The sequence below is a fragment of the Olea europaea genome, chromosome 16, assembly GCF_002742605.1.
Source record: "Olea europaea var. sylvestris chromosome 16, O_europaea_v1, whole genome shotgun sequence".
In the NCBI taxonomy this organism is placed as follows: domain Eukaryota; kingdom Viridiplantae; phylum Streptophyta; class Magnoliopsida; order Lamiales; family Oleaceae; genus Olea; species Olea europaea.
In genome coordinates, this window is record NC_036252.1 from 13221890 (window position 1) to 13249106 (window position 27217).

At 34.7% G+C, this 27217-nt stretch overlaps 1 protein-coding gene across 4 annotated transcripts; it reads left to right on the plus strand.

The window, feature by feature from the left end:
* Positions 1-6694: 6694 nt before the first annotated feature.
* LOC111412167 (serine/threonine-protein kinase EDR1-like) lies at positions 6695-24429 on the plus strand. 4 transcript variants are annotated; one of them, XM_023042962.1, is made up of 17 exons: positions 6705-7011; positions 8120-8477; positions 8974-9177; positions 10601-10792; positions 10970-11226; positions 11607-11696; positions 18068-18163; positions 19054-19140; positions 20132-20243; positions 20905-21202; positions 22089-22144; positions 22374-22441; positions 22637-22656; positions 22796-22952; positions 23677-23965; positions 24063-24135; positions 24212-24429. In XM_023042962.1, the coding sequence occupies exons 2-17, from the start codon at positions 8232-8234 to the stop codon at positions 24295-24297; spliced, it is 2331 nt and encodes a 776-aa protein (XP_022898730.1). In that variant the 5' UTR covers positions 6705-7011; positions 8120-8231; the 3' UTR covers positions 24298-24429. The 4 variants fall into 4 exon arrangements, 3 of the variants coding, with proteins under 3 accessions (XP_022898730.1, XP_022898729.1, XP_022898731.1); XM_023042961.1 differs by lacking the exon at positions 22374-22441 and having other exon boundaries at positions 6707-7011; positions 22089-22212; XR_002705977.1 differs by lacking the exons at positions 22374-22441; positions 24063-24135; positions 24212-24429 and adding an exon at positions 23149-23257 and having other exon boundaries at positions 6695-7011; positions 22089-22212; positions 23677-23765.
* The last annotated feature ends 2788 nt before the right edge of the window (positions 24430-27217 follow it).

Consider the following 27217-nt stretch of genomic DNA (forward strand, 5'->3'; position numbering starts at 1 on the left):
AATGGGGAGAGAGATCGCGATTTTGGAATTTAGCACTTTTTTTTAGCTTCGCATTTTGCCACCTAATTCTAATTTTCGCCTAATTTCTACCTCTGTATTGTGTCGTTTTACTTCAAATGGGTTTTGAATTGTTAAAATCTCTATTTTGCGTCATTTTACTTTGGGAGGATTTAGGTTGGAAGAGAAGGGTTTGATTTGGCGGAAATGGGGAGAGAGATCGCGATTTTGGAATTTAGCACTTTTTTTTTATTTTTTATAATAAGAATAGAGTGGGCTGAAAGCATTTTGGCGGCCTCATTTTTCTTGTCTTTGTTTTAAAATCACAACCGTCCAAGGCCATTTAATTTCAACTGTAAACATCATTTTGTCAACTAACATTGTTATCCAACCGCCCTTTGGGGCATAACCCAGTGGTGTAAAGGATAGAAGTGAGGTAGTCTCAACTTTATTGGTAGTCGCAGTATGAGGATTCGATTCCTGAGGTATGTAATTAGACTCTTTGTAGGTACTAGTGTATGGGTAAGCAGTGGCAGATTTAGTATGCCGCCAGCTAGGGCGGGCGCCCTAGCTGGATTCACTAGTGAGAATTTTATTTATTTATTTAAATAATAGACAAAAAGTTTAGGTTATATAACTAGTAGTTCATTTTATTTTCAAACATCTCTTCAACTTAGTTGGTTAGAGCTTCCTTATATATATTGTGAGTCTTAGGTTCAATTCCTTTCCTTCCATTTTATTGTGCAAAATTTTTATTTGTACAATATTTATCAAAATTAATTTCCTAAGGAAAGGATTCAAACCTATAACTTCTAAAATTATGATAATTGGAAGTTTAACGATCATGGCAATGGTTGAATTTTGAATCTAAATTTAACAAAATAATATATGTTAAGACTTTAGGAGAGTTATTTTTTATTTATCATTATTATCATTTTTGATTTTTGTCGTTTTAAATATTTTATGCTTCAATAATTTATAAGAAATAACTTATGAGTATTGAATTTTAATTTATATGTTATTTGAGAATTTTTTTATTGTGAATTGTGATATTAAAAATTAATTTAGGTATTGTGAAATGTGAACATGTGATTCATAAAAATTAAAAATGAGAAATTGGGAAATTTATAATTTGTGATGAATTGGTGTTGAGAATTGGAAATTGAAACTTTAATTATATTTTAAAATTAATTCTAATTACGTTTAATCTTTAATTAACGTTCAATTCTCATACTAATTATAGAATGATTTTTTCAACTGAATTTCAATCTAGTTCTTATAGTGGTGTATCTAAGCTCTCAACTACTTTTAATCAAGCAAACGATTTGTTAAGCATTGATAACACAAAGAAGTCTTATGTATCATGTAATTTATATTATTTCAGATTGTGTTGAAATATAATATGATATAAATATACGATTTTTACGTTTTAGTATATTTACATACAGATCGAAGAATTTTTAATATTAATAAACGATATCGTTATACAGCCGTTAACTATCGACAGTCAACGGTCAACGATCAACGGCCGCCCTAGTTGAGTCGCAGTCCTGGATTCGCTCTTGTGGGTAAGCTCTTGTTCCCTGACCTATTGGAGCACATCACGCGATTTACCTCACTCACGATACTCCAGAGATGGGGCGATGCCTCAAGGTTGGGGTTCAACCTTTTTAACATTGTAATCCAACCTCGTACAAATATTATTGTTTTTGAATACTTCCAAATCATATTGTTAGAACTATCTGATTTTAACCAAGTTGGGCTAAAGCCTAAATTGTCATCTACTGCTGCAGCGTGCATGATCACTTTTTTTTTTGATACCCAGATATCCCAACTTCGCCAGACTAAATCCTGGACCTCAAGCCTCCGGCCCCTCATTAGCTTGAGGAAGTTAATCGTGGGTTGTGCCCTTATTGGCTCCCAGGTTCCTGCATGGCTTTTACTTCTTCCCCAAAGAGGGCCCTCTCCACTGCCTTCGAGCACCTTGTCTTCGAGATAATTCCCCCTTCCAAGATGCTGCCTTTTAGGAATCGAACCCTCCACACTTGATTTGTGAGCCCACCAATGCAATTGTTCCACCAACTCGGATGTGCCCCGAGGGACTGCAGCGTGCATGATCACTTGCAGGGCACGACAATTGTCAACTCACTGCCCTTAGACTCATTAAATGACGATAAATTGAGTGCAGTCTTTCTATCACAGTCATTGTCCTTTGAAATGAATGTGAAATAAAAAAAAAAAAACAAATACTTTTACTTTCTACAATATTATTTATATTTTACTTAAGCAATTGTCTTTTGTTTATTAGAAGTAGTACACTCTGCTCCCATTTGATATAATTAAAATCTTGCTAAAAATAATTATTTTAATGAGAATTTACATTTGGGGATGGCCACTGATAGTTTCGTCCAACAAACTTTACCAATCAAACTTTTATGTATAAAAATGCATAACTATCAAGGCAATAAATGTTGGGTTCTCTCGTGAACACATAGTTGAGTACTTTGATTTACAATTCACTGTTTATAAAATTATAAATGCAATTACATTGTACTGTTTAAACTTAGTATCAGTTATAGTTCCGAGTCAATAATTAGCCCTTGTTTGAGCCTCATGTTTGGGTCAAAATGTATTTTTAAATAGTATTTGTTGAAGAATGTGGAGTTGAAAAGTACGGAAAAAATTATTTTATAAAATAATATGTAGTTAAAAATGAGTTTTTAAAAAAATAATTTTTGAAAAATGGGAACATAACCTTAATTAACTTTTCAATTTAATATTTTATCAACTTTTATAAAAATCTATTAAAAAAATTGATTTTTAGCTACATCAAACACGAGCTTAGTATCTAAAAGAAAACTTAACTACTATTGTCCTATACAATAAAAAAAAAGGGTCTAAAAACACACTTTAAAATCAATGAAATGTGTAACTATTTTCTCGTGGAGTCAATAAATACTTGTCGAAGATTTTTTGGCAAAGAAAGTAACTAAGGCGTACAAGAGGCCAATATTCAATGCAACACTTAGGAATCCCTTTTGGACGGAAGTGAAGGACGATGCTATGCGTCAAAGTCCAGACAGACATCCCCTTAGCATAATGTCTTCGGCCATAGCTTATGCCCAAAAAGATTGGATTACATAAAATGGTTTTGTTAGTGGTACATCGGGGTGTATCTAATGGTGTACTAAGGCGTACAAGAGGCCAATATTCAATGCAACACTTAGGAATCCCTTTTGGACGGAAGTGAAGGACGATGCTATGCGTCAAAGTCCAGACAGACATCCCCTTAGCATAATGTCTTCGGCCATAGCTTATGCCCAAAAAGATTGGATTACATAAAATGGTTTTGTTAGTGGTACATCGGGGTGTATCTAATGGTGTACACTCCACTCACATGGACGAGAGATCCACGCGAATAAAATATCTTTTCTTTCACATGGGTTCCACACCCATGTGAATGGGCTGTACACCATTCGGTACANAGGAGAGTTATTTTTTATTTATCATTATTATCATTTTTGATTTTTGTCGTTTTAAATATTTTATGCTTCAATAATTTATAAGAAATAACTTATGAGTATTGAATTTTAATTTATATGTTATTTGAGAATTTTTTTATTGTGAATTGTGATATTAAAAATTAATTTAGGTATTGTGAAATGTGAACATGTGATTCATAAAAATTAAAAAATGAGAAATTGGGGAATTTATAATTTGTGATGAATTGGTGTTGAGAATTGGAAATTGAAACTTTAATTATATTTTAAAATTAATTCTAATTACGTTTAATCTTTAATTAACGTTCAATTCTCATACTAATTATAGAATGATTTTTTCAACTGAATTTCAATCTAGTTCTTATAGTGGTGTATCTAAGCTCTCAACTACTTTTAATCAAGCAAACGATTTGTTAAGCATTGATAACACAAAGAAGTCTTATGTATCATGTAATTTATATTATTTCAGATTGTGTTGAAATATAATATGATATAAATATACGATTTTTACGTTTTAGTATATTTACATACAGATCGAAGAATTTTTAATATTAATAAACGATATCGTTATACAGCCGTTAACTATCGACAGTCAACGGTCAACGATCAACGGCCGCTCTAGTTGAGTCGCAGTCCTGGATTCGCTCTTGTGGGTAAGCTCTTGTTCCCTGACTTATTGGAGCACATCACGCGATTTACCTCACTCACGATACTCCAGAGATGGGGCGATGCCTCAAGGTTGGGGTTCAACCTTTTTAACATTGTAATCCAACCTCGTACAAATATTATTGTTTTTGAATACTTCCAAATCATATTGTTAGAACTATCTGATTTTAACCAAGTTGGGCTAAAGCCTAAATTGTCATCTACTGCTGCAGCGTGCATGATCACTTTTTTTTTTGATACCCAGATATCCCAACTTCGCCAGACTAAATCCTGGACCTCAAGCCTCCGGCCCCTCATTAGCTTGAGGAAGTTAATCGTGGGTTGTGCCCTTATTGGCTCCCAGGTTCCTGCATGGCTTTTACTTCTTCCCCAAAGAGGGCCCTCTCCACTGCCTTCGAGCACCTTGTCTTCGAGATAATTCCCCCTTCCAAGATGCTGCCTTTTAGGAATCGAACCCTCCACACTTGATTTGTGAGCCCACCAATGCAATTGTTCCACCAACTCGGATGTGCCCCGAGGGACTGCAGCGTGCATGATCACTTGCAGGGCACGACAATTGTCAACTCACTGCCCTTAGACTCATTAAATGACGATAAATTGAGTGCAGTCTTTCTATCACAGTCATTGTCCTTTGAAATGAATGTGAAATTAAAAAAAACAAACAAATACTTTTACTTTCTACAATATTATTTATATTTTACTTAAGCAATTGTCTTTTGTTTATTAGAAGTAGTACACTCTGCTCCCATTTGATATAATTAAAATCTTGCTAAAAATAATTATTTTAATGAGAATTTACATTTGGGGATGGCCACTGATAGTTTCGTCCAACAAACTTTACCAATCAAACTTTTATGTATAAAAATGCATAACTATCAAGGCAATAAATGTTGGGTTCTCTCGTGAACACATAGTTGAGTACTTTGATTTACAATTCACTGTTTATAAAATTATAAATGCAATTACATTGTACTGTTTAAACTTAGTATCAGTTATAGTTCCGAGTCAATAATTAGCCCTTGTTTGAGCCTCATGTTTGGGTCAAAATGTATTTTTAAATAGTATTTGTTGAAGAATGTGGAGTTGAAAAGTACGGAAAAAATTATTTTATAAAATAATATGTAGTTAAAAATGAGTTTTTAAAAAAATAATTTTTGAAAAATGGGAACATAACCTTAATTAACTTTTCAATTTAATATTTTATCAACTTTTATAAAAATCTATTAAAAAAATTGATTTTTAGCTACATCAAACACGAGCTTAGTATCTAAAAGAAAACTTAACTACTATTGTCCTATACAATAAAAAAAAAGGGTCTAAAAACACACTTTAAAATCAATGAAATGTGTAACTATTTTCTCGTGGAGTCAATAAATACTTGTCGAAGATTTTTTGGCAAAGAAAGTAAATGGGAACATAACCTTAATTAACTTTTCAATTTAATATTTTATCAACTTTTATAAAAATCTATTAAAAAAATTGATTTTTAGCTACATCAAACACGAGCTTAGTATCTAAAAGAAAACTTAACTACTATTGTCCTATACAATAAAAAAAAAGGGTCTAAAAACACACTTTAAAATCAATGAAATGTGTAACTATTTTCTCGTGGAGTCAATAAATACTTGTCGAAGATTTTTTGGCAAAGAAAGTAACTAAGGCGTACAAGAGGCCAATATTCAATGCAACACTTAGGAATCCCTTTTGGACGGAAGTGAAGGACGATGCTATGCGTCAAAGTCCAGACAGACATCCCCTTAGCATAATGTCTTCGGCCATAGCTTATGCCCAAAAAGATTGGATTACATAAAATGGTTTTGTTAGTGGTACATCGGGGTGTATCTAATGGTGTACACTCCACTCACATGGACGAGAGATCCACGCGAATAAAATATCTTTTCTTTCACATGGGTTCCACACCCATGTGAATGGGCTGTACACCATTCGGTACACCCCATTATGTACCACTAGACAAATTCTACATAAAATATGCTTTTAAAGTTAAAATTTGACCAGTTCAAAAATAAGTACTTAATTCCCTTTGTCGAATACATTTATAAAGAGTAATGTTATTCAGGGTTTGTTCGGTAGTGATTATGAGAATTGATTTTTTTGATCGTTAGAAAAAAAGTAGGTCTTACCTGTGAGTGAAGAAGTAAAAAATGACAGCTGGAATAGTGAATAACGATAAAAAATTTGACTTTTTGGGGGGAAGGATTGTTACCAAACGGGCTTATAACTCACTGCGATAGTCATCTTATATGCCATCCAATATGACGATTTGTGATTTAATCTATTAATGTGATAGGTTTTTCTTGATTTATATATTAAATCACTAATCGTCACATGTATATTATGTAGGGGTAATATGATACTGAATGCCTGCAAATAGCATTATTCATTTATAAATAAATGTACTCATGAGAATATTATTGTACCATTGAATTAAATGAGGGAAAGGGAAACAAAGTAGGAAAGAGGAAATTCACAACAATAAAGTCAACCCCTACGCTAAATTTGGATCTCAAAGAGAAGATTGAAGAAGGTGATTGTACTTTTAGAACATCTTTGTCCTCCTTTTTGACTTTGTTCTCATCCTGGATTGTACATTTAGGACACTTTTGCTCATAGTTTTAAATCCCTCACCCCTCACGGCTTCACCTCGGAACCCTTTTGGCACGAAGCTTCCACAATCGCTTTCTCTGTAAAAGGACCATCATCTCTTAATCACCCACTCAACACATGATTCTAAAATCATTTCTTTCCTTTCAAATTTATAAAACTCAGATTCCGATTCCATGGCTCGAACTGGAAGAGTCATTCAAAGAGTTCAGCACGGGATTTTCTGGTACACTTCCTTACATATGCATACACGCACATTATGTTCTCATGCAGATCGATTCAATTATTACCGTGGCTGAGGATATTGAATTTTGAGATTATTTTTCCAAATTTGATTAGCTATTTTTCACCCATTTATCAGCGATATGTTCTATATGGTAACATTTGACTGTTTTCTTGTTACTTGTTTCGGTGTTATTTATTAATCGATGTCTCAATCCATTGGCTCACATTTTTCTTGAATTGATTCCTCGGCCTAGTAATTATTAGTGATTACTTTTACATACATGTATACGCTAGGAATTGAATACTGTAAGATTGATTTTAATAATTGGATTCAAACTACTATTTTTTTTTCTATTCTTGTTCATTTATTGGAGAGCTATGAGTAATTTAGTATATAGCTGGGAAGAAGTCGCACTTTTTAGTGGAAGAGTTGGCAGTGGGTTGAGAACTGGCAGGTGGCGACCACCATTAGATGGAGTATATTTGAAGAGGATGTTTGATAGTGATGACGATTCAGGAGTCAACCTCTGGGGCTTGGTTTATGGATACACATATTGGGTGTATAGTTAACGGAAATAATTACATTACTAACCACTTCATTGGTATTTACATAGGCTGGAATCAAGGTTTTGGGATAAATATTAGATGTACACAGCAAGGAAATTAAATACGATTGCTTCTTCTTCTTCTTTCTTTCTTTTTTTTAATTAATTAATTAATTATTTATTTTATCAAGCTCTCTTGTTTCTAAATATCATTGGGAAGGAAAATTATTTTATTGAGAAAATTAAGTTTTCAATCATTTGAACTTTCAGAAATATAGGTAGTGTGGAAGATCTCTCTCTAAATTTCAGAAGTTATGCATGGACCTAGGAAACAAAATTGTTTGTTTTGTGAAGATTTTCATAATATTTAGGTTCTCTCATTCCCAACCATTTTCTTTCATAAGAAACCGAAGTATATTGACTTCGGGATGGAAAAATGTATATTGGTGAAGATAAAGTTTGAACCCATGAAGACAATAAATAAATGTTTTCTTTATATTGTAGTATTCTCTCAATTACACTTTCAGCTTCTTAAATTTGCTGATTTTATGATTTATATGCTAGGTCATAAGTGCAGCTGTTTATGAGCCTTTTCTTTGGGGGTTCTTTTTGGCTACGCTTCTCATCCATGTTAAAAGTTGGCAAACATGATATTGTATCTAGAATTTGAAAAAATATGGAGGAGAAAAATGATGATATGGGGCTTGATAGACCACCTCCTAATGCCCTGTGGTGTCAATCTGGTCTTATTGAGAAACTGCAGCTGATTTCTCTGAGTTCTTCAGAAGAAACCTCAAATTCTAATGGATTGAGAACTGAACAAGACCTTGGGAGTTCAGCATTTCAGAGAGCATCGCAGACCCTGTGGGACACTGGAAAGCTTGCTGAACCGATTCCTGATGGTTTCTATTTTGTGACTCCTGTAAGTTTATTAAACTGCTATTAATATGTAGCAAGTACTTGATAGTCCTCAATTATATTTAAGTATTTTCTCTAATGGGACGGGACATGTCCATTTAACTGGGATTTATGTGGATAAAAGACTTGTTTTGAATATTCATCTTTTTACCGTTTGTTCTGCTCTAGTTTTTATTCTCTTCTATCCGTATGGATTTTCCCCCAAAAGGAAATGTTGGTTTATGGGCTCCTATTTGTTAGAAATTTAGCCTTGCAATTTCTAGAGATTTTCGTCCTTTCTCTTTATCTTTTTTAAAGATTATATGTAATGATGTTGTTGACTGTCAATGACTATAATTCTCTCTCTTCTGAGTTGTGCATTATTTTCTGCCCACAGTGTATACATTAAATTCCTGTACTAACTTCTGGTTGCATGAAATGATGGTCTTCAAAGTTGTAATGTTATGGTGTAGTTTACTTGTAGCAGTTTTAGTTGCTGTATGATGCTCCATGTGCTGTAGGAAAGAAGATTCAAGGAGCTTTTTGACACTATTCCCTCCTTAGATGAGCTTAATACTTTGGAGACTGAGGGGCTTAGGCCCAGTGTGATTGTTGTCGATACACGTAAAGATAAGAAGCTTTCCATGTTGAAGCAGCTGGCAGTCACTTTGGTGAAGGGATTGAATTCAAGTCCTACTGCCATGATCAAGAAAATAGCTGGATTGGTGCGATTTCCTGGTACCTTTGTTATTTAATTCTTTCATTTTGGTGCATAATTTTCTCTCTTGATTTTTTATTTATTATTTATTTTATTTTATTTTTTTTTGTGAAAAGATGAGGACATGATTCTTCTCATCCTCTCTTAAACCTGTTGTTCCTATCTTTTTTCTTTGGTACTGAATCTGATATACCAGTTATTTTGTACGATGTCATTATTACCAGATTACTGGTAAAGAAATTGCATGGATTACTAGTTACTGAAGTTTTAACAATTCAAAATATGCCTAACTCATCAAATAGTAAAATGTGCTACGAATTATCATTTTTATGCTTACAGGGAAGGAAGATCATTAGGTTTATGTCCATGATTTGAATCATAAAAGGCTAACTGGCTTATTGAATGGAGATAATATAACTATGTAAAGCTGTAATTTGCATCAGCTAAATGATTCACTGAATGTTCTGGATCCATTCTAGGCATAATGAGATCCTGACATATCACCTAGAATGAAGTAGTGGTGAACTGAAGCTGGTTTGACTAATGCTTTCTTGGAAGAGAAGGGTGTGTGATGTTTAATTGAGATCATATATCAAAGAGTAGAAAAATGATGAATCTTAAGAAGATTGTTCACAATGTTAAAGACTATGTACCAATGAATTTAGATTTTCTTGAGTACACGGTGCCTCCAAGTGTGCCATCATTAGATTTTTCTCTTGGATTAGGGGAAATAATTGTAAGTTTTAATGCCAAAACGAGTTGATGCTTGATTTTTTTATTTAATGTTTTGGAAAGGTACATAATTGTTGTCATGTTGTCTTCTTCTTTATTTTTCAAAATAAAACGAAAAGAATGAAAAATATTTGGCACTTGTTTTGTTTTATGTGTCGCCTTTTACTTTAATATTTAGTATTCTATACTGGGTACTTCCTCATTTTCACTTCAATAGTTGTTTCTTTATTCAAGTTATTATGGCGCAGTTGGGGAATAGTTCCTAATCTTTTATGCATTTTTGGGAAGTGATTAAATTAATATTTACGTGATTATGAGCTATAGGTCCTACATAATGTGTCGATAATAAGTGGTAGTAGTTGTGGGTTCTAAGAAATACGTAGATAAAACTATATTTGACCAAAAGTGATAACCAATTAATTACTTTCCAAACATGTTTTATTAAATCGTTCAAATGGTTTCGTCTTTTATTATCGTAGTTAGCCTGTAGAAATCTAGCACATGGCTGTTTGATTTTGGATTGCTCAATTAGAAGCTGAAAGCAAGAAGTATGTAGTTTCAAAATGCTTAGCAAGTAATAAAATACAGAAGGCTGTCTACTGCACCAATAAGCTATGGCTAACAGTCTTCGTGCCATCTAGAAATTAAGGTTTTTTGGCTTTTGACTGATAGGTATTATTATTATTATTTTTTTCCAGGTTTGCGACTTTCACAAGAAACCAAAATTTGGTTTGGATCATGTAGAAGGTTCACTTGAAGAAGTTTCCCATGCATTGGATAATTATGGCATCCGTATGCTGGGTCATATCAAGCATGGTTCATGTCATTCTCGGGCAATTTTATTCAAAGTTCTTGCTAATACTGTAGGTCTTGATAGTAGGCTCATGGTGGTAGGTTTTTGATTTCTTTGGAGTTACATATATATATTCTTTTCCCTTGTCCTATGATTGCCAAAACTTGGTTTCCAAACTGTGGACTATTTATGTGGATTCTAAGTACATTTCAGCTATTAACCAATATCTTTGTTTTTATTTGTCCTTTTGCCTTTTTTTGTTCCCCGTTCTCAGGGTTTACCTAGAGAAGGAGTAATGGAACAAGCAGATTCATTCAAGCACATGTCTGTCATAGTTGTTTTGAATTCTGTAGAACACTTGGTTGATCTTGTGCATTTTCCGGGCAAGCTGATACCAAGCTCTGCAGAGGCACTTTTTCTCACTCATCTCCCTACGGGCGAGAGTGACTCTGCCGAAAATAACTCATATGATTCACCTACTGAACCAAGCAGTCCTCTCTGTAGCATTTCAGATCGAGCAGATGTTGAAGGGTAAGAACCTGTATTTTAAGCTGTATAATCTGGGGCTTTGGAAACAACAACTCACTGGCTTCAATAAGAGGCACATTAGGTTTAAGATTTGTTTCTTTTCTCTAGCTCTATGAGAATCTGGTAACTCATTCTTCAGACCTCATATCATTATAAGGTCGAAACAGTAATGAATACTTGCAGCTCATCTTTGAGGACAACAACAATGCATTAAAGAAACCTTGAATCCTGATGGATCATACACAAATGAAAACAATGATATTTGTATTTAAGTGGAACCGCATTGAATTGGTGTTTTTATTCTTTATATTTGTATAGGCTTTTAGCTTTTTCTAGAGAGATTAAGTATTCTAGTTTCCAACTAATAAAACCTGTTCTTACAGTTTACCCCACAGTGAACCGAATGTAGCAAATTCGTTTTGGCGGCACAGCCGGAAGAAAGATATTGCTGAACAAAGGACAGCCAGTTCAAGGTTTTATTTATATTTGCATGAAAACTTATTCTTATTCTTCTTCCCCCTTTTTTTAAATGCTATATAACTGGAAGTCATAATTTTGATAGAAAAGTGCTAGTGTGAGACTTGTAATTGGAATCATGTGGAAAATGATTGGAATGATCTAAATTTTGCAGTACTTCTCTAAAACTTTGATATTTGTAATCTACCTGAGCTTGATCCAAGAGGAAAAACCCATATTTTTTAAGTTGTAGAGACAGATCACAATGGCTACAAGAGAAGTGGGAAAATCCATGGCAGAATAGTTTCATTTGGAGAAAACAACACAAGCCATCAACTAGGTTGGACGAAAAGATAAAAAGAAATTTGTATATAGAAGTAAATACAGACCTTCTTTAGCTAACTCTTCTAGTTTCATGGATTCTATGCAATGTTGTCCAGCACGGGGGTGGTGTGGGGTCAGATCTTATTGCTACCTAAAATTTCCAAAATAGCTTGATTTTTGTTAACTCGTCACATTTGACTTTCATTTGCCAATTCTCATTACAACAAATGAGAAGTGAAAGTTGTTCTATGCGAGATGAATGTGGAATTGCATGACATGGCATCCGCTGTGTGCGTACTAGCAATGACAACCATTATATTTTTCCATATAATTTTTTTTCTCTACTTGATTTGATTTTGCTATACACCAACCCATTTCAGTGTTTATGTTCTTTTTGATTAATCGATAAGGAAAGTTTTTTCATTTATTTCTTTCGATTGTGTAACTGTTGTATTATTATGACTTATGATGAACTTTCTTTTCACATTTTGGTTCATTTTCTAATAATATTTACTAATGCAAGCATATCTTGTCCATATGTCGTATTACATATTTATACATAAGGGTAATTGGCACAAAACGTTCCCACCTTTTATGTCTATTGTAAAAAACATCCATACCTTTCATTTTTTTGGTATTTTTGCCCCTATTTCCACATTTCTTAGCGCTGAACGTCATTTTCATTAATTTTGGATAATTTTACCCTCCATTCAAATAAAACAAAAAGAAAAGAAAGAAAACAATAAATAACTAATTACAACCACAGCCCAATTTTGAAAAAATTACAAATCAGTGACAAATATATACAAAATTTTCAATGTAGGTGCCAACAACCATGGAACCCAATTTCCGACACCAAGGCCACTGGATTTTAACACCACCACCATCTTCTCATCAACCCTAACATCCCCATGCAAATTCCAGCCCCAAATCCCAGCAAAATCGAGCCAAATTTTGCCAAAAAATCGCCTCTCATGCACGGTATTGTTACAAGTTCGACAAAATCCATGGATGCCTATGTTCCATACAACCCACAGGCTACTCAAGCTCACCAATATGCATCCATACATGTTCCAATTACAGCAAACAACCCAAAAAATTGAGATCTACAACCAATTTTCGAGTCATCGAACTCGCGGCCAACAAAGCCATTTTCCGGCAACGGTAGTTTGACCCATGATCGCCGACCACCACCACAGGACACTACTTAGTATGGCGCATCTACTAAGCATATGGGTCTTCCCCAATTTGGCGTTCAAATGGCTGTTCGTCCAGAAACAATGAACACGCATAGAAATCAATCCGATCCCCTTTCATATAGGATTGTAGCTATGCTGTGCTACCTTATTGTACGATATGACCCTATATGTCCTATGATATCCTACTTCAAATCAGTAAGGAGAAGTTCACAAATTCCAAGTGCTATGGCTCCAAATTTTGCTTCTGTACTTGACCTCGCTACAACAGCTTGCTGTTTACTCCTACAAGTTACAAGATTCCCTCTTACTAGTGTACAATAGTGTGTAGTAGATCTCCTGCCCAATAGCATCTGTGGAAGCTTCAGCATTTAAGTCTTTTGTAATAAAATTCCCATTTCAGAGGTACCTTTTAGATAACAACTGATCTGATAAATGTGGTTTGTAAGGATTGTTCATAAAAAGAGACATCACTTACAGAGTATGCAATATCTGGTCTTGTAAGTGAAAGATATATCAATTTCCTACTAACCTTTGATATAGGTCCTGGTCCACCATTAGTTATTTACACTCCCATTGTCAATAACTTTTGCTCAACCAGTGTTTCAGCTGATCGACATCCCAGCGTCCCTGTTTCCTTAAGAAAATCAGTTATATTCTTGTGTTAAGATATCAATATTCCTTCCTTTGTTTGTGCTACCTTAATACTCAAGACATATTTTAGTTTTTCCATGTTTTTTATTTCAATTCTCATGTCAAGCGAGATTTTAAGCTGATCTTCTTTTCTCTGTTATTTCAAGTTGAGATGATGTCATCCACATAGACTATCACGGCAGAAACTTTCACATCCATGGAGTGTTTTGTGAATAGGGTATGGTCTACTTGACTATGATAATATTTCCTTTTTACCGAACTTGGTAAATCTCCCAAACCATGCTCTTGGAGATCGTTTCACCTCATAAATAGCATTTTTCAAACCATGCAATTTATTTTCGGTTATTAGTTCCTCAAAACCAACTGATACATCCACATACGCACCTTCTTCAAGGTCACCGTGAAGAAACACATTTCTAAAGGTGGCTGTTTTTAGTGATTTCAGCAGATAATCTATTTATATTTTTAATGTGGTTTCAGCATTCCTAGTTTCAGCAGGCGAAATAGGCTCAATATCTTCCATGTGATTATTTGATAGCTGCAATTTATGAACAATAATAGAACTGGAAAATAAACTGCTGTTTCATTGATGAAAATTACAGAACTGAATACGAAACAATAGCCATTCAAGAGGGCTAAAACTCTCCTAAAGGTTTCCCTTCTCACTACATAAGGGCCTGCCTATCCTTTCATGCCTACCTCTATTTATAACCCTTTCCCTAATAGATTAATTCCGCCCACTTGTCCTTGTAACAGAATGCTGTTATTCCTTCCTTCTAGCTACTTCATTCCTTTTAGAACAGGTAAACCTGACAGGAGTCTATCAATACCCTCAGTTTCCAAACTGACTTTGTCCTTAAGGTGGAAGTCAGGGAAGTGTTGGTTGTGTATTCCCTGCGTGGGCAATCGGCTGCTCTCCCAATGTCACAATTCTCATAGGGAACAGATCTGGTTTGAATAAAATTGGGCTAAATTTGTAGGTTCTTTGGGCTCCCTTGCCCTTTTTATTGCCCAATTCCTGTCCTCTACCTCTTGGGCTACATCCATAATTTGGTCCAGTCTCATCTTCACCATTACTTCCACTCTGATTTCTATCTACTTTTCAGTTATGAGAATCTATTGCTCTGATACCAATTGATAGGGTTCAAGCTGCAATTTATGAACAATAATAGAACCAGAAAATAAACTACTGTTTGATGAAAATTACAGAGCTGGAAAAGAAACAATAGCTATTCGAGAGGACTAAAACTCTCCTAAGGGCCTCTCTTCTCACTACATAAAAGCATGCCTATCCTTTAATGCCTACATCTATTTATAAACCTTTCCCTAACAGATAAATTTCCTCCCTCCCCCTTACCCTTGTAACAGAATGCTGTTGTTATTCCTTCCTTCTAGCTGCTTGTTCCTTCCTTCTTCTGGTTTCTCCTCTTGAATATGAATGTTCAAATAGTAGCTGTGATTTTCAAAGAAAGTAACATCCCTAGAGACGACGACTATTTTTGTAGGAGGGCTGTAGCATTTGTAGCCTTTTTGAGTTGGTAAATATCCAAGAAGGAGACATTTTAAAGCTCTAGGATCAAGTTTGCTTCTAGAATGAGTTTGGACATTTACAAATGCTCCACATCTGAGTATTTTAAGTGGATGTTTCCCAATGCCATAAAAAATGTGGATTTTTTTTTTGTAGTGTTTTAATAGGAGATTTTGAATTTAGGACTCTCGATAGAATTAGATCGACAAAATAAGTTGTAGTAAGCACTGCTTCACCCCCAATATAATTTTGAAACATGCATTTGAAAGAGAATTGGAACCTGATCACAATTACCAGATGTCTATTTTTTCTTTCGGCCGCTCCATTTTGTTGGGGTGTGTCAACACAGTATGAATGTTGGGTAATTCCTTCATTTTGAAGATACTTAATGAGAGTGTTATCAAAATATTGCTTTCCATTGTCAGAATGCAATGTATGAATTTTATAATTAAATTGATTTCACACCATTTAGTGAAAGATAGGTAATATTTATTTGACTTTTGATTTTGTTTTGAGGATATATACCCATGTCGTTCTTATTCAATCATATATAAAAGTAACAAACTATCGTGCACTTGATATGTTAATTACACGAGAAAGGCACCAAACCTTAAAGGAATGCTTTACCTTTTATTACTGAGAGGAAAAGGTCCAATGACGATGTTTTGCAAGTTCACAAACTTCAAAATTCAAGTTATGTACATTTGCTTAACCAAACTAGGAAAAAATGTTTTCGAATGGGTAAATTGAGGTGACCCAATCTTTTATGCCAAAGCCAGATTTGATATTTATTCTCACGAGTCCTGGAGGACGTTAGGAGAACCAATTTTGCTATCTTTCATAGATGGTTGAAGAAGGTAGAGTCCATTCTTTTCCGCAGCATGACCTATCATCCTTCCTGTTACACTCTCCTGAAAAAATACCCAAAGAATGAAGAGGACATTGCAGTTTAGTTCATTTTTCACTTTTTTAATGGTTAGCAAATTAAGGACAGATTTGGTGCTTGTAAGACAGATTTTAGGAATAAACTAGATGAAATGCGTATAGTTCCTTGACCAACTGTAGAACAGAAATTCCCATCAGCAATTTTAACTTTTTCTTTACCAAAATGAGTGGAATAAATTGAAAATAACCTGGAATCACTAGTCATATGATCGGAGGCAACTGAATCTACAATCCAAGTGTTAGACGAATGACAATTAAAGGCACTAAGGGCTTGGATATTATGAGTTTGGCCAAAGGAAAAAGAAGGATTTTTCAGTCCTTGGGCAAGTACTTGTGGTTCCAGCTGATTGAGAAGATTCTTTAGCTTTCCAATATATTACATGCTAAGCCCAGTTCTAGTAGTTGGTAAATCTTGTGAGGCTCCAATATTAACAGCAGCTTGATAGACTTGTCCACTTCTATTATTTGGTTTCCCTTCTTTACAGGCTAAATGTGGAGTAAGTTTACAGCACTTATCCCTAGTGTGCCAAAGTTAATTGAAATAGTCAAACCAATGTTTTTTGTTAGTCTTCTTCACTTCAGTTTTTGGCATCCCCAAGATTGAAGCTGAATTATTTATGGCAGCAGCTAGGGCAGAATTATTAGCTACATTAGATTTTCCATGCTGACAGAATTTTGTCACATAACATTTCTTCTACTGTTTTATCCTTTCACATAAGCATGGACCTCGTTTAAAGATTGAAGATGATCCTTGCCCAATATTTGACCTTTCACTTGATCAAGTTCTGGATTAAGGCCACCAAGCAAATCAAAACTTTTTCAAACTCCAGAAATTTCCTCAATTTCACACCATCTCCAGTAGACTCCATATCTATTGGCCTGATACATATCCAATTCCAGCCATAAACTTCTCATAGTATTATAATATTGAGTAACAGTCAAAGTACCTTGTCTGGTATAGTGTATCTGTAAATTCAGTTCAAAAATCTGTACAGCAACCCAATTTTTGTGTAACTCTAATTTACAGCATCCCAAGTTTCTTTCACTGTTGTAGAAGCCCCAAACCTTTACTGATTTCAGATTGCAATGAGTTTAACAATTGAGGCATAGCAGCTGAGTTCTCGGCTTCCCGTGTGGCATATTTAGGATCTGTCTCCTTCGGCTCTGTGATTGCTCCAGTAACAAAATCCATCTTGCTTCTGCTTTCAAGAAATGATTTTGGAGATTGGGACCACTCAAGAAAATTAGTACCGTCAGGTTTTGCCAATTTGAAGGGTAGGATTATCATTCTGAAAGGAGAAATGTTTGAACGGGTATGTGGAGAAAGATGATTAGTCTGACATTTCTGTTTGCGAATGGAATGAAGAGGGGCTGTAATTCCAAACAAAATATTCTGCAGTAATAATGGAAGAAGAAAAATACTGCAAGATAAAATGGTATAATGGAGTGGAAATTTTGAGAACCCTAACAAGGCTCTGATACCATGTTACAAATCATGGTGAATTGTGAAAATGCATACATAGCTTTTCCATCTGTTGTGTTACATTTTATACATAACTTTCCAAACTACAGACCTAAGAAAGGAAATAAATCCCTGATTTTAGGAATTTTTTCATAATATTCTTGAAATCTTCAACAATATTTTCTTTCCATTATAATCTCCCACTTTCAGATTTTTCCATGCAATTCAAATTTTCCTCATTTTTTGTGTCGATTTTCAATTTTTAAATTGCTTTTCCAGTCCTGAGCATCCTTTCTTTCAAGGACATGGGAGATCTTTGCTTGGTGGTTGCAGGGTTTCCTTCAGGGAGTACAACAATGACCTCAATGCATCAAGGTTCTTACTTTGTTATCATTTAATAATTCTCAATATCTTTGTCTTTGATGCAATATGCATTTGAAAACGGTAGATTGTGGTCCATGCTGAACACGTCCTTTTTCTATAGGGTGCTGTCTCACCACCACGATGTCTTATTTTGACACTTTTTTGAATTCAGTCCTATGATATGGATGCCACCTTTCCTAATATATTCTTTTGGTTTTATTTGCATATTCTGGTTCGTAGAATTCAGTTGTGTATATTTTATCCTTTTTTTTCTTTTTGTGTGTGTGTGTGTGTGGAAAGCTTACATTTTCCCAACTCTATCAGCATTTCTTCAATTGTTAAATGCATTTATAATTCAAGAGGAATTACCATCCGTTGGGAGTTTTTATCGTGATTTTTTTATGGCCTCTACAGAGTAGGACTAAGTACCTCTTTTGGGTAAAGGCTACATGGGCCTGGAAGAATCTGTTAAATTTGAAGTGTGGCGTGGCCTTGAGAATGAGTTCTTCTTTGACATGTTACTAGAAAAAAATGTGTTCAGTTTGCAACTTGGCTTAATGTGTCTTTTTAATATCTTTGGAAAGATGTTCATGGTAACTATCATATCTGCCTTGGTCTTGAAGGCTTTGGAAAAGTTATTAGATAATACTGAGGAAAACAGTCTGGGTATCGTTATATGAAAAACCTTATCATTTCATGTTACCAGAATAAACACATTTTAAAATTTAATTGACAGTTCTCTTGTTCAGTATTGTAGCATTTAAGAACACAGTTAATTATGTATTCTCTTTGTTATTTCCTATCAACATTTTTCTTCATTTTTCTTTCTTGTTTGCCATATGCAGTAAGAAAATCTACTTTCTAATGCTGTTATTGCCTTTCGTTTTGTCGACCAATTACAGGTCTGCTGGTACATCTCCAGTATATGCCCGTAGGAGAAGACGGCGTTGTATTAGCATGATACCGGAGATTGGCGATGATACTGTCAGGTGGTTGACTCTGTTGAAACTTAATTTTGCTTTTCTCAATTTTTTATTTCTATGGTGGAAGTTAAAGCTAGAAGATATTCGTTCGAAAAAAATGGAAATAGAAATTGAATTTGTCAGCATTAGTTCATCCTCAATTTGTTTGAGATTTATTTTTTGCTTTTTTTCTAATCCGCTGTACAATGAAATAATTTATAAGCATCTTGGTTTCCATTATTTAGTTGATGTTGGGCAAGCTCCAATACTATCCTGCACTTGCAACCTTCTATTGCAAGTGAAGAGGCGAGTTGCATAAAACTCTTGCGTAATTAATAACTAAGAATGAGGTGAGTGGTGGCATAAACATGTACAAAGGGCAAATTTGGCACAAATAAGGGGAAATAATTATCAGTGATGAATAACTCTTGGGATTTTACCAATATGTTCCTTAGCAATCTAGCTAAACTCTAATGCCCTATTAAATGACTACCTACCATAATATCTTTAAAGAGTAATGGTATTTAGCACCACTGATGTTACAACCCTAGTCTAGATGACACTAAATATCATTAAATGATAGGTACACTTAATTGAATCACATAATTTCACATTTAATTGAAAATATATCACATAATACCATATAAATTGACGCTCTAGCACCATTGGTGCTATATAGCATTATTCATCTTTAAATGTTATAGACATGATTAATTTATTGTTTTTAAGATCTTCAACAGTAGACAATTAATCAATTGGTTGTATCATGATATGGAATTTTCCTTCTGTTTACGCTCCTATTTCGTGCCTTGTTTCATTGTACTGTGTTAAGGGCTTGGTTGTAAAATCCTACGTTTGTCCTTCCATTTGAACGACTTCTTGACATGGATTACATGCTGATGTGGCTTGCACCAAATGTATTTCTCTTGACCTGGTTGCAGTAAAGTCTTATAAATACGTTTGGTAGTTCTACCTGCTTTTTTGGTTCATATAACATTGATAGTGAGCTTGAATCAAGGGCTGTTCGAGCAATGAATGAAACACTGAAGAAAAATCATCTTCCCAAGGAGCAAATAAATTCAACACGTTCTACAAGTGAAAAATATGATAGCTCAGATATACAAGAAAGTGTATGTTCTTTTATCTGCTTGCTTTTTCTATTTTTTTTCTTTTTTCCTTGAAAGAATGATGTTGAAATCCTGCACATAATCATTTGTGCTACAGTATTTGTTTCTCTTTTAATTCACAAATTGATGTCTTGTTTTGCATTACAGTTAAATTTTTCTTAGAGTTCATTTCTTGCGCCAGGCAATTTCTTATCTGTCTAGTTTACAAATCAAAAGGCTTCCCTTTAGATGATGACCTAGAATGTGGTCCTACTCATTTTTTATTTTTATTTTTTTTGGGCATCTGAGAGCGTGGAAATTATTTTGCATCCAGACAGTTTGTTCAAGTCCACTTGAACAATTTCAAGCTTTCAGAAATTTGTTTGGTGTTAATATCTGTTGTCAAATTATGTTGTTTTATTCTAAAATGATTTCCATAGCATGTTTTATGGACTTGCACATTTTTTTGTGTTTTACTCATACCTCCTATTGCTGAACCAATTTTTCTTTGCATTTTTCATAAAATATACAACAGTTCTCAATCTGGATTCGTGTGAATTGAATATTAACAATTATAACCATTAATTCAGATTTCTAATAGTTTCCCGAATGACCAGATATGTCTAGTCTTTTCCTGGAATTTATCCGTTGTTTAATGTTTTCTATCATATGCTTCACTTTCCAGCTATCAAGGTTCAATCCAGATGACCATGATGGGAACCGTGATAAACCTATAAAATATGGTGTTCATGGGAAGCAAATAAGTTCACATAAGGCAATCTCACTTCCATCATCTCCTCAATGTTTTGGCAATCAAGCTTCTCTTAGGGGTGAGGCAAGTACAACATTTGCCAATCCTGATATGATGTTAATATTCAATAAAGTGCTGGAATCATCAAAGATTCTGAAGAAGCCATTGTTACCCTTTCAAGAATGGAACATTGATTTTTCTGAAATAACCATTGGAACCCGTGTTGGAATCGGTATGTTCTCTTTATATTTGTTTCCGATTAGCAAACAAACAATCCTTTCAGAAATGTTTTTATAATCGGTGATTAATGAAGTCGGATAATTTTCATGCTACATTGCCAGGATAGGGGTTCTATCAATTGAAGTCACTATTATTTACTTTACCCCATTATCAGAAAACAATGCACATTTCCAAATGCTTTATTATACATTCCCGGTTTGTTCTACCGTTGGTTGCCCGTATATGCTGACACTCCGCCCGTCCCCTCCCTGACACACATGCACGCGCACTTGCATACATGATGTCAAATCTGATTCTTTTAGGAGACAGAATACTTACTAATGATGGGGTAGAAATTATGAAGTCTTGTAACTCTTTAGCTGATCAAAGAGCAGTGCAGAAGGCCTGTATGACCCCATTGGTGCACATGTTAATTCAAACACTGAACACATAATTAAAAATGAGAACAAAAAATTTGATTAGTTATATTTTTCACACAAAAATATAATCATCACAGCATAACCTGAGACTTACGATGTCCTAATATCACTTTGGTTAGATAATGTTGTGCAAATTAAGCTCGTTTTTTACGTCAACTTTCTTGAAAACCTTCTCGAGTAAACAAGGAAGTCATTATTATGAGTAGATAGAACAAGAATATCATTTTCTTGGCTGTGATATTTCTTAAGTAAGCCATCCTGATCCTGTCTCCAATTATAGCATTATCTGTAAGAAATGCAATCCCCCTAAATGCATTTCCGTACACACATTCAACACACTATCCGGTCTTAAAATGAACCATGCCATTTGACGTTGTATTTTATTTTTTCATGCTATTTACCTCTTTAATTCTTTTCATCTGTTAAACTAAGTTCCCATATTTTTCTTTTGTACACTAGGATTCTTTGGGGAAGTTTTCTGTGGCACTTGGAATGGATTAGAAGTTGGAATCAAGGTGTTTCTGGAACAAGAGCTGACTGTTGAGAATGTTGAAGATTTTTGCAATGAAATATCTATCTTGAGGTAATTTATAATAGGTGTGCCGATGTTATTGCCTTTTTGACTAAGAAATATTTTTTCATTGACAAACATAAGAAATATTTTTTCATTGACAAACATCCCTCCATCCCCCAACAACAGGCACGCAAAATGGGAAACTAGCATAATATTTGTTAGGAATCAAGGTGTTTCTGGAACAAGAGCTGACTGTTGAGAATGTTGAAGATTTTTGCAATGAAATATCTATCTTGAGGTAATTTATAATAGGTGTGCCGATGTTATTGCCTTTTTGACTAAGAAATATTTTTTCATTGACAAACATAAGAAATATTTTTTCATTGACAAACATCCCTCCATCCCCCAACAACAGGCACGCAAAATGGGAAACTAGCATAATATTTGTTGCCTAACATTTCCTTTTCTTCTTTTTTTCCCCCTTCTTTTGCAGCCGTATCCGCCACCCTAATGGTAATATCTTATCCCTAAATATTTCTGAAAATAGTAATGTATGTTATCACGTAGCATAATTACTTTTGGGGTTTCACTTCCTTTTTCTCTCCTGGAGAGTTGGTAAATGGTAAGAAAGTGCGTGATATTTTTTATGCAGTTATTTTATTCCTTGGTGCTTGTACAAAGCCTCCTCACTTGTCCTTGGTTACTGAATATATGGAGATGGGATCACTGTATTATCTGATCCATGCAAGTGGACTGAAAAAGAAACTTAGCTGGCAAAGGAGGCTTAAAATGCTTTGTGATATATGCAGGTTTGCTCAGATATCATCCCTCTTTTCTGTTCTCCATTGCATATTGACTTGTGAATAAATGCTCTTTTGCTTGATTTTATGGATTTCAAAGCATTTAACTTTGTCTTTTTCTCATACCTAAAAATGCAAAAAAACGACGATTAGGTGTTTGCATGATCATTAGATTCCCATATCCGATGCACACAATCTGTTACAGGGCTTTTGGCGAGGTATAAGGTTTAGTTTGAATTTGATTAATCTGATGAATAAAATCTGTCAATCTCATGGCTGGATAAGATGCTGGGCAATCACATTGAACAGATGGGGTAGGCGGTGTGTTCGACGGAAATAATTCACTTCAAATCATGCAGTAATTAATTTGTTCCATTTCATATTGCACAATTTATATTTTTTGTCTAATGAAATATTTATCTGGTTACTCAATTGACTAGAAGATGAGACTGATTTTACTATATAAAGAATTATTTCCTCAAATGTGCTGGGCTCTCTAAATTTTTCTGGCTTGGCATTTCAATGTATCTCACGAATTATGCATCTCGAGGCGAACCTCTTAATTAACTTATTGTGCCTTGAAAGAAAACTTAATGGCCTTGAAGATCAAAACAAAGTCAAAACATCACATTTTGATTAATTTCAGCTGGCAAGGGGTTTATCGATAGTCTGGTATAATGTTTTTGTGTTTCGTCCCGTTATATTTTAATCTCACTAGTCTCTGTTTATTAAGGGGACTGATGTGCTTACACCGAATGAAAATAGTACATCGTGATCTGAAAAGTGCAAACTGCCTCGTGAATAAGCATTGGACAGTAAAGATAGGTGATTTTGGGCTGTCAAGAGTACTGACTACCACACCAATGACGGATTCTTCTTCTGCTGGAACTCCGGAATGGATGGCTCCAGAACTTATTCGCAATGAACCCTTCACTGAGAAATGCGATATTTTCGGCCTTGGTGTCATAATGTGGGAGCTATGCACACTCAAAAGGCCATGGGACGGTGTACCGTCTGTTCAAGTAAGTATTGTGAAACCTCTCTACTTTATTAAAAGGATTATACACAAAGAACAAACCGAATATAGATCTATTGATGCTAATGCTTGCATACGAGCAGGTAGTGTATGCTGTTGCCAATGATGGTCAAAGGCTCGAAATTCCTAAAGGTCCACTGAGCAAGTTAATTGCAGGTCGATTTCAATTAGACTTAATTTGTCTGTGTGTTGCCCCACTTTAGAACTAGAATTTGATTTGTTTCTATTCCAGATTGCTGGGCAGAACCAGATGAACGCCCTACCTCCCAGGAAGTTCTCGCGCGCCTCCATGAGTGCGAATGCTTCTTGCTGAGTTAATTTGGTTCTTTTAATTTGTGCAAACGCCATAATGGTAGTATTGAGAGTTGTTGCAGGAGATTTTTAAATAAATATTTCTTTTTTATGACTGGATATTGCTTCAGTTTCAATAAAAGTGAACTGGTGAAATAAAATTAGTGATTTCAGCAGATAATCTATTTATATTTTTAATGTGGTTTCAGCATTCCTAGTTTCAGCAGGCGAAATAGGCTCAATATCTTCCATGTGATTATTTGATAGCTGCAATTTATGAACAATAATAGAACTGGAAAATAAACTGCTGTTTCATTGATGAAAATTACAGAACTGAATACGAAACAATAGCCATTCAAGAGGGCTAAAACTCTCCTAAAGGTTTCCCTTCTCACTACATAAGGGCCTGCCTATCCTTTCATGCCTACCTCTATTTATAACCCTTTCCCTAATAGATTAATTCCCCCCACTTGTCCTTGTAACAGAATGCTGTTTTTCCTTCCTTCTAGCTACTTCTTCATTCCTTTTAGAATAGGTAAACCTGACAGGAGTCTATCAATACCCTCAGTTTCCAAACTGACTTTGTCCTTAAGGTGGAAGTCAGGGAAGTGTTGGTTGTGTATTCCCTGCGTGGGCAATCGGCTGCTCTCCCAATGTCACAATTCTCATAGGGAACAGATCTGGTTTGAATAAAATTGGGCTAAATTTGTAGGTTCTTTGGGCTCCCTTGCCCTTTTTATTGCCCAATTCCTGTCCTCTACCTCTTGGGCTACATCCATAATTTGGTCCAGTCTCATCTTCACCATTACTTCCACTCTGATTTCTATCTACTTTTCAGTTATGAGAATCTATTGCTCTGATACCAATTGATAGGGTTCAAGCTGCAATTTATGAACAATAATAGAACCAGAAAATAAACTACTGTTTGATGAAAATTACAGAGCTGGAAAAGAAACAATAGCTATTCGAGAGGACTAAAACTCTCCTAAGGGCCTCTCTTCTCACTACATAAAAGCATGCCTATCCTTTAATGCCTACATCTATTTATAAACCTTTCCCTAACAGATAAATTTCCTCCCTCCCCCTTACCCTTGTAACAGAATGCTGTTGTTATTCCTTCCTTCTAGCTGCTTGTTCCTTCCTTCTTCTGGTTTCTCCTCTTGAATATGAATGTTCAAATAGTAGCTGTGATTTTCAAAGAAAGTAACATCCCTAGAGACGACGACTATTTTTGTAGGAGGGCTGTAGCATTTGTAGCCTTTTTGAGTTGGTAAATATCCAAGAAGGAGACATTTTAAAGCTCTAGGATCAAGTTTGCTTCTAGAATGAGTTTGGACATTTACAAATGCTCCACATCTGAGTATTTTAAGTGGATGTTTCCCAATGCCATAAAAAATGTGGACTTTTTTTTTGTAGTGTTTTAATAGGAGATTTTGAATTTAGGACTCTTGATAGAATTAGATCGACAAAATAAGTTGTAGTAAGCACTGCTTCACCCCCAATATAATTTTGAAACATGCATTTGAAAGAGAATTGGAACCTGATCACAATTACCAGATGTCTATTTTTTCTTTCGGCCGCTCCATTTTGTTGGGGTGTGTCAACACAGTATGAATGTTGGGTAATTCCTTCATTTTGAAGATACTTAATGAGAGTGTTATCAAAATATTGCTTTCCATTGTCAGAATGCAATGTATGAATTTTATAATTAAATTGATTTCACACCATTTAGTGAAAGATAGGTAATATTTATTTGACTTTTGATTTTGTTTTGAGGATATATACCCATGTCGTTCTTATTCAATCATATATAAAAGTAACAAACTATCGTGCACTTGATATGTTAATTACATGAGAAAGGCACCAAACCTTAAAGGAATGCTTTACCTTTTATTACTGAGAGGAAAAGGTCCAATGACGATGTTTTGCAAGTTCACAAACTTCAAAATTCAAGTTATGTACATTTGCTTAACCAAACTAGGAAAAAATGTTTTCGAATGGGTAAATTGAGGTGACCCAATCTTTTATGCCAAAGCCAGATTTGATATTTATTCTCACGAGTCCTGGAGGATGTTAGGAGAACCAATTTTGCTATCTTTCATAGATGGTTGAAGAAGGTAGAGTCCATTCTTTTCCGCAGCATGACCTATCATCCTTCCTGTTAGACTCTCCTGAAAAAATACCCAAAGAATGAAGAGGACATTGCAGTTTAGTTCATTTTTCACTTTTTTAATGGTTAGCAAATTAAGGACAGATTTGGTGCTTGTAAGACAGATTTTAGGAATAAACTAGATGAAATGCGTATAGTTCCTTGACCAACTGTAGAACAGAAATTCCCATCAGCAATTTTAACTTTTTCTTTACCAAAATGAGTGGAATAAATTGAAAATAACCTGGAATCACTAGTCATATGATCGGAGGCAACTGAATCTACAATCCAAGTGTTAGACGAATGACAATTAAAGGCACTAAGGGCTTGGATATTATGAGTTTGGCCAAAGGAAAAAGAAGGATTTTTCAGTCCTTGGGCAAGTACTTGTGGTTCCAGCTGATTGAGAAGATTCTTTAGCTTTCCAATATATTACATGCTAAGCCCAGTTCTAGTAGTTGGTAAATCTTGTGAGGCTCCAATATTAACAGCAGCTTGATAGACTTGTCCACTTCTATTATTTGGTTTCCCTTCTTTACAGGCTAAATGTGGAGTAAGTTTACAGCACTTATCCCTAGTGTGCCAAAGTTAATTGAAATAGTCAAACCAATGTTTTTTGTTAGTCTTCTTCACTTCAGTTTTTGGCATCCCCAAGATTGAAGCTGAATTATTTATGGCAGCAGCTAGGGCAGAATTATTAGCTACATTAGATTTTCCATGCTGACAGAATTTTGTCACATAACATTTCTTCTACTGTTTTATCCTTTCACATAAGCATGGACCTCGTTTAAAGATTGA

What these genes read in the sequence shown, in the direction of transcription:
- LOC111412167 (XM_023042962.1), top strand. Translation starts at nt 8,232, where the DNA reads ATGGAGGAGAAAAATGATGATATGGGGCTTGATAGACCACCTCCTAAT. An exon ending in ATTGGCGATGATACTGTCAG is followed by an intron (nt 19,141 to 20,131) that starts GTGGTTGACTCT and finishes GCTTGAATCAAG; the next exon opens with GGCTGTTCGAGCAATGAATG. An exon ending in ACGGTGTACCGTCTGTTCAA is followed by an intron (nt 23,966 to 24,062) that starts GTAAGTATTGTG and finishes GCATACGAGCAG; the next exon opens with GTAGTGTATGCTGTTGCCAA.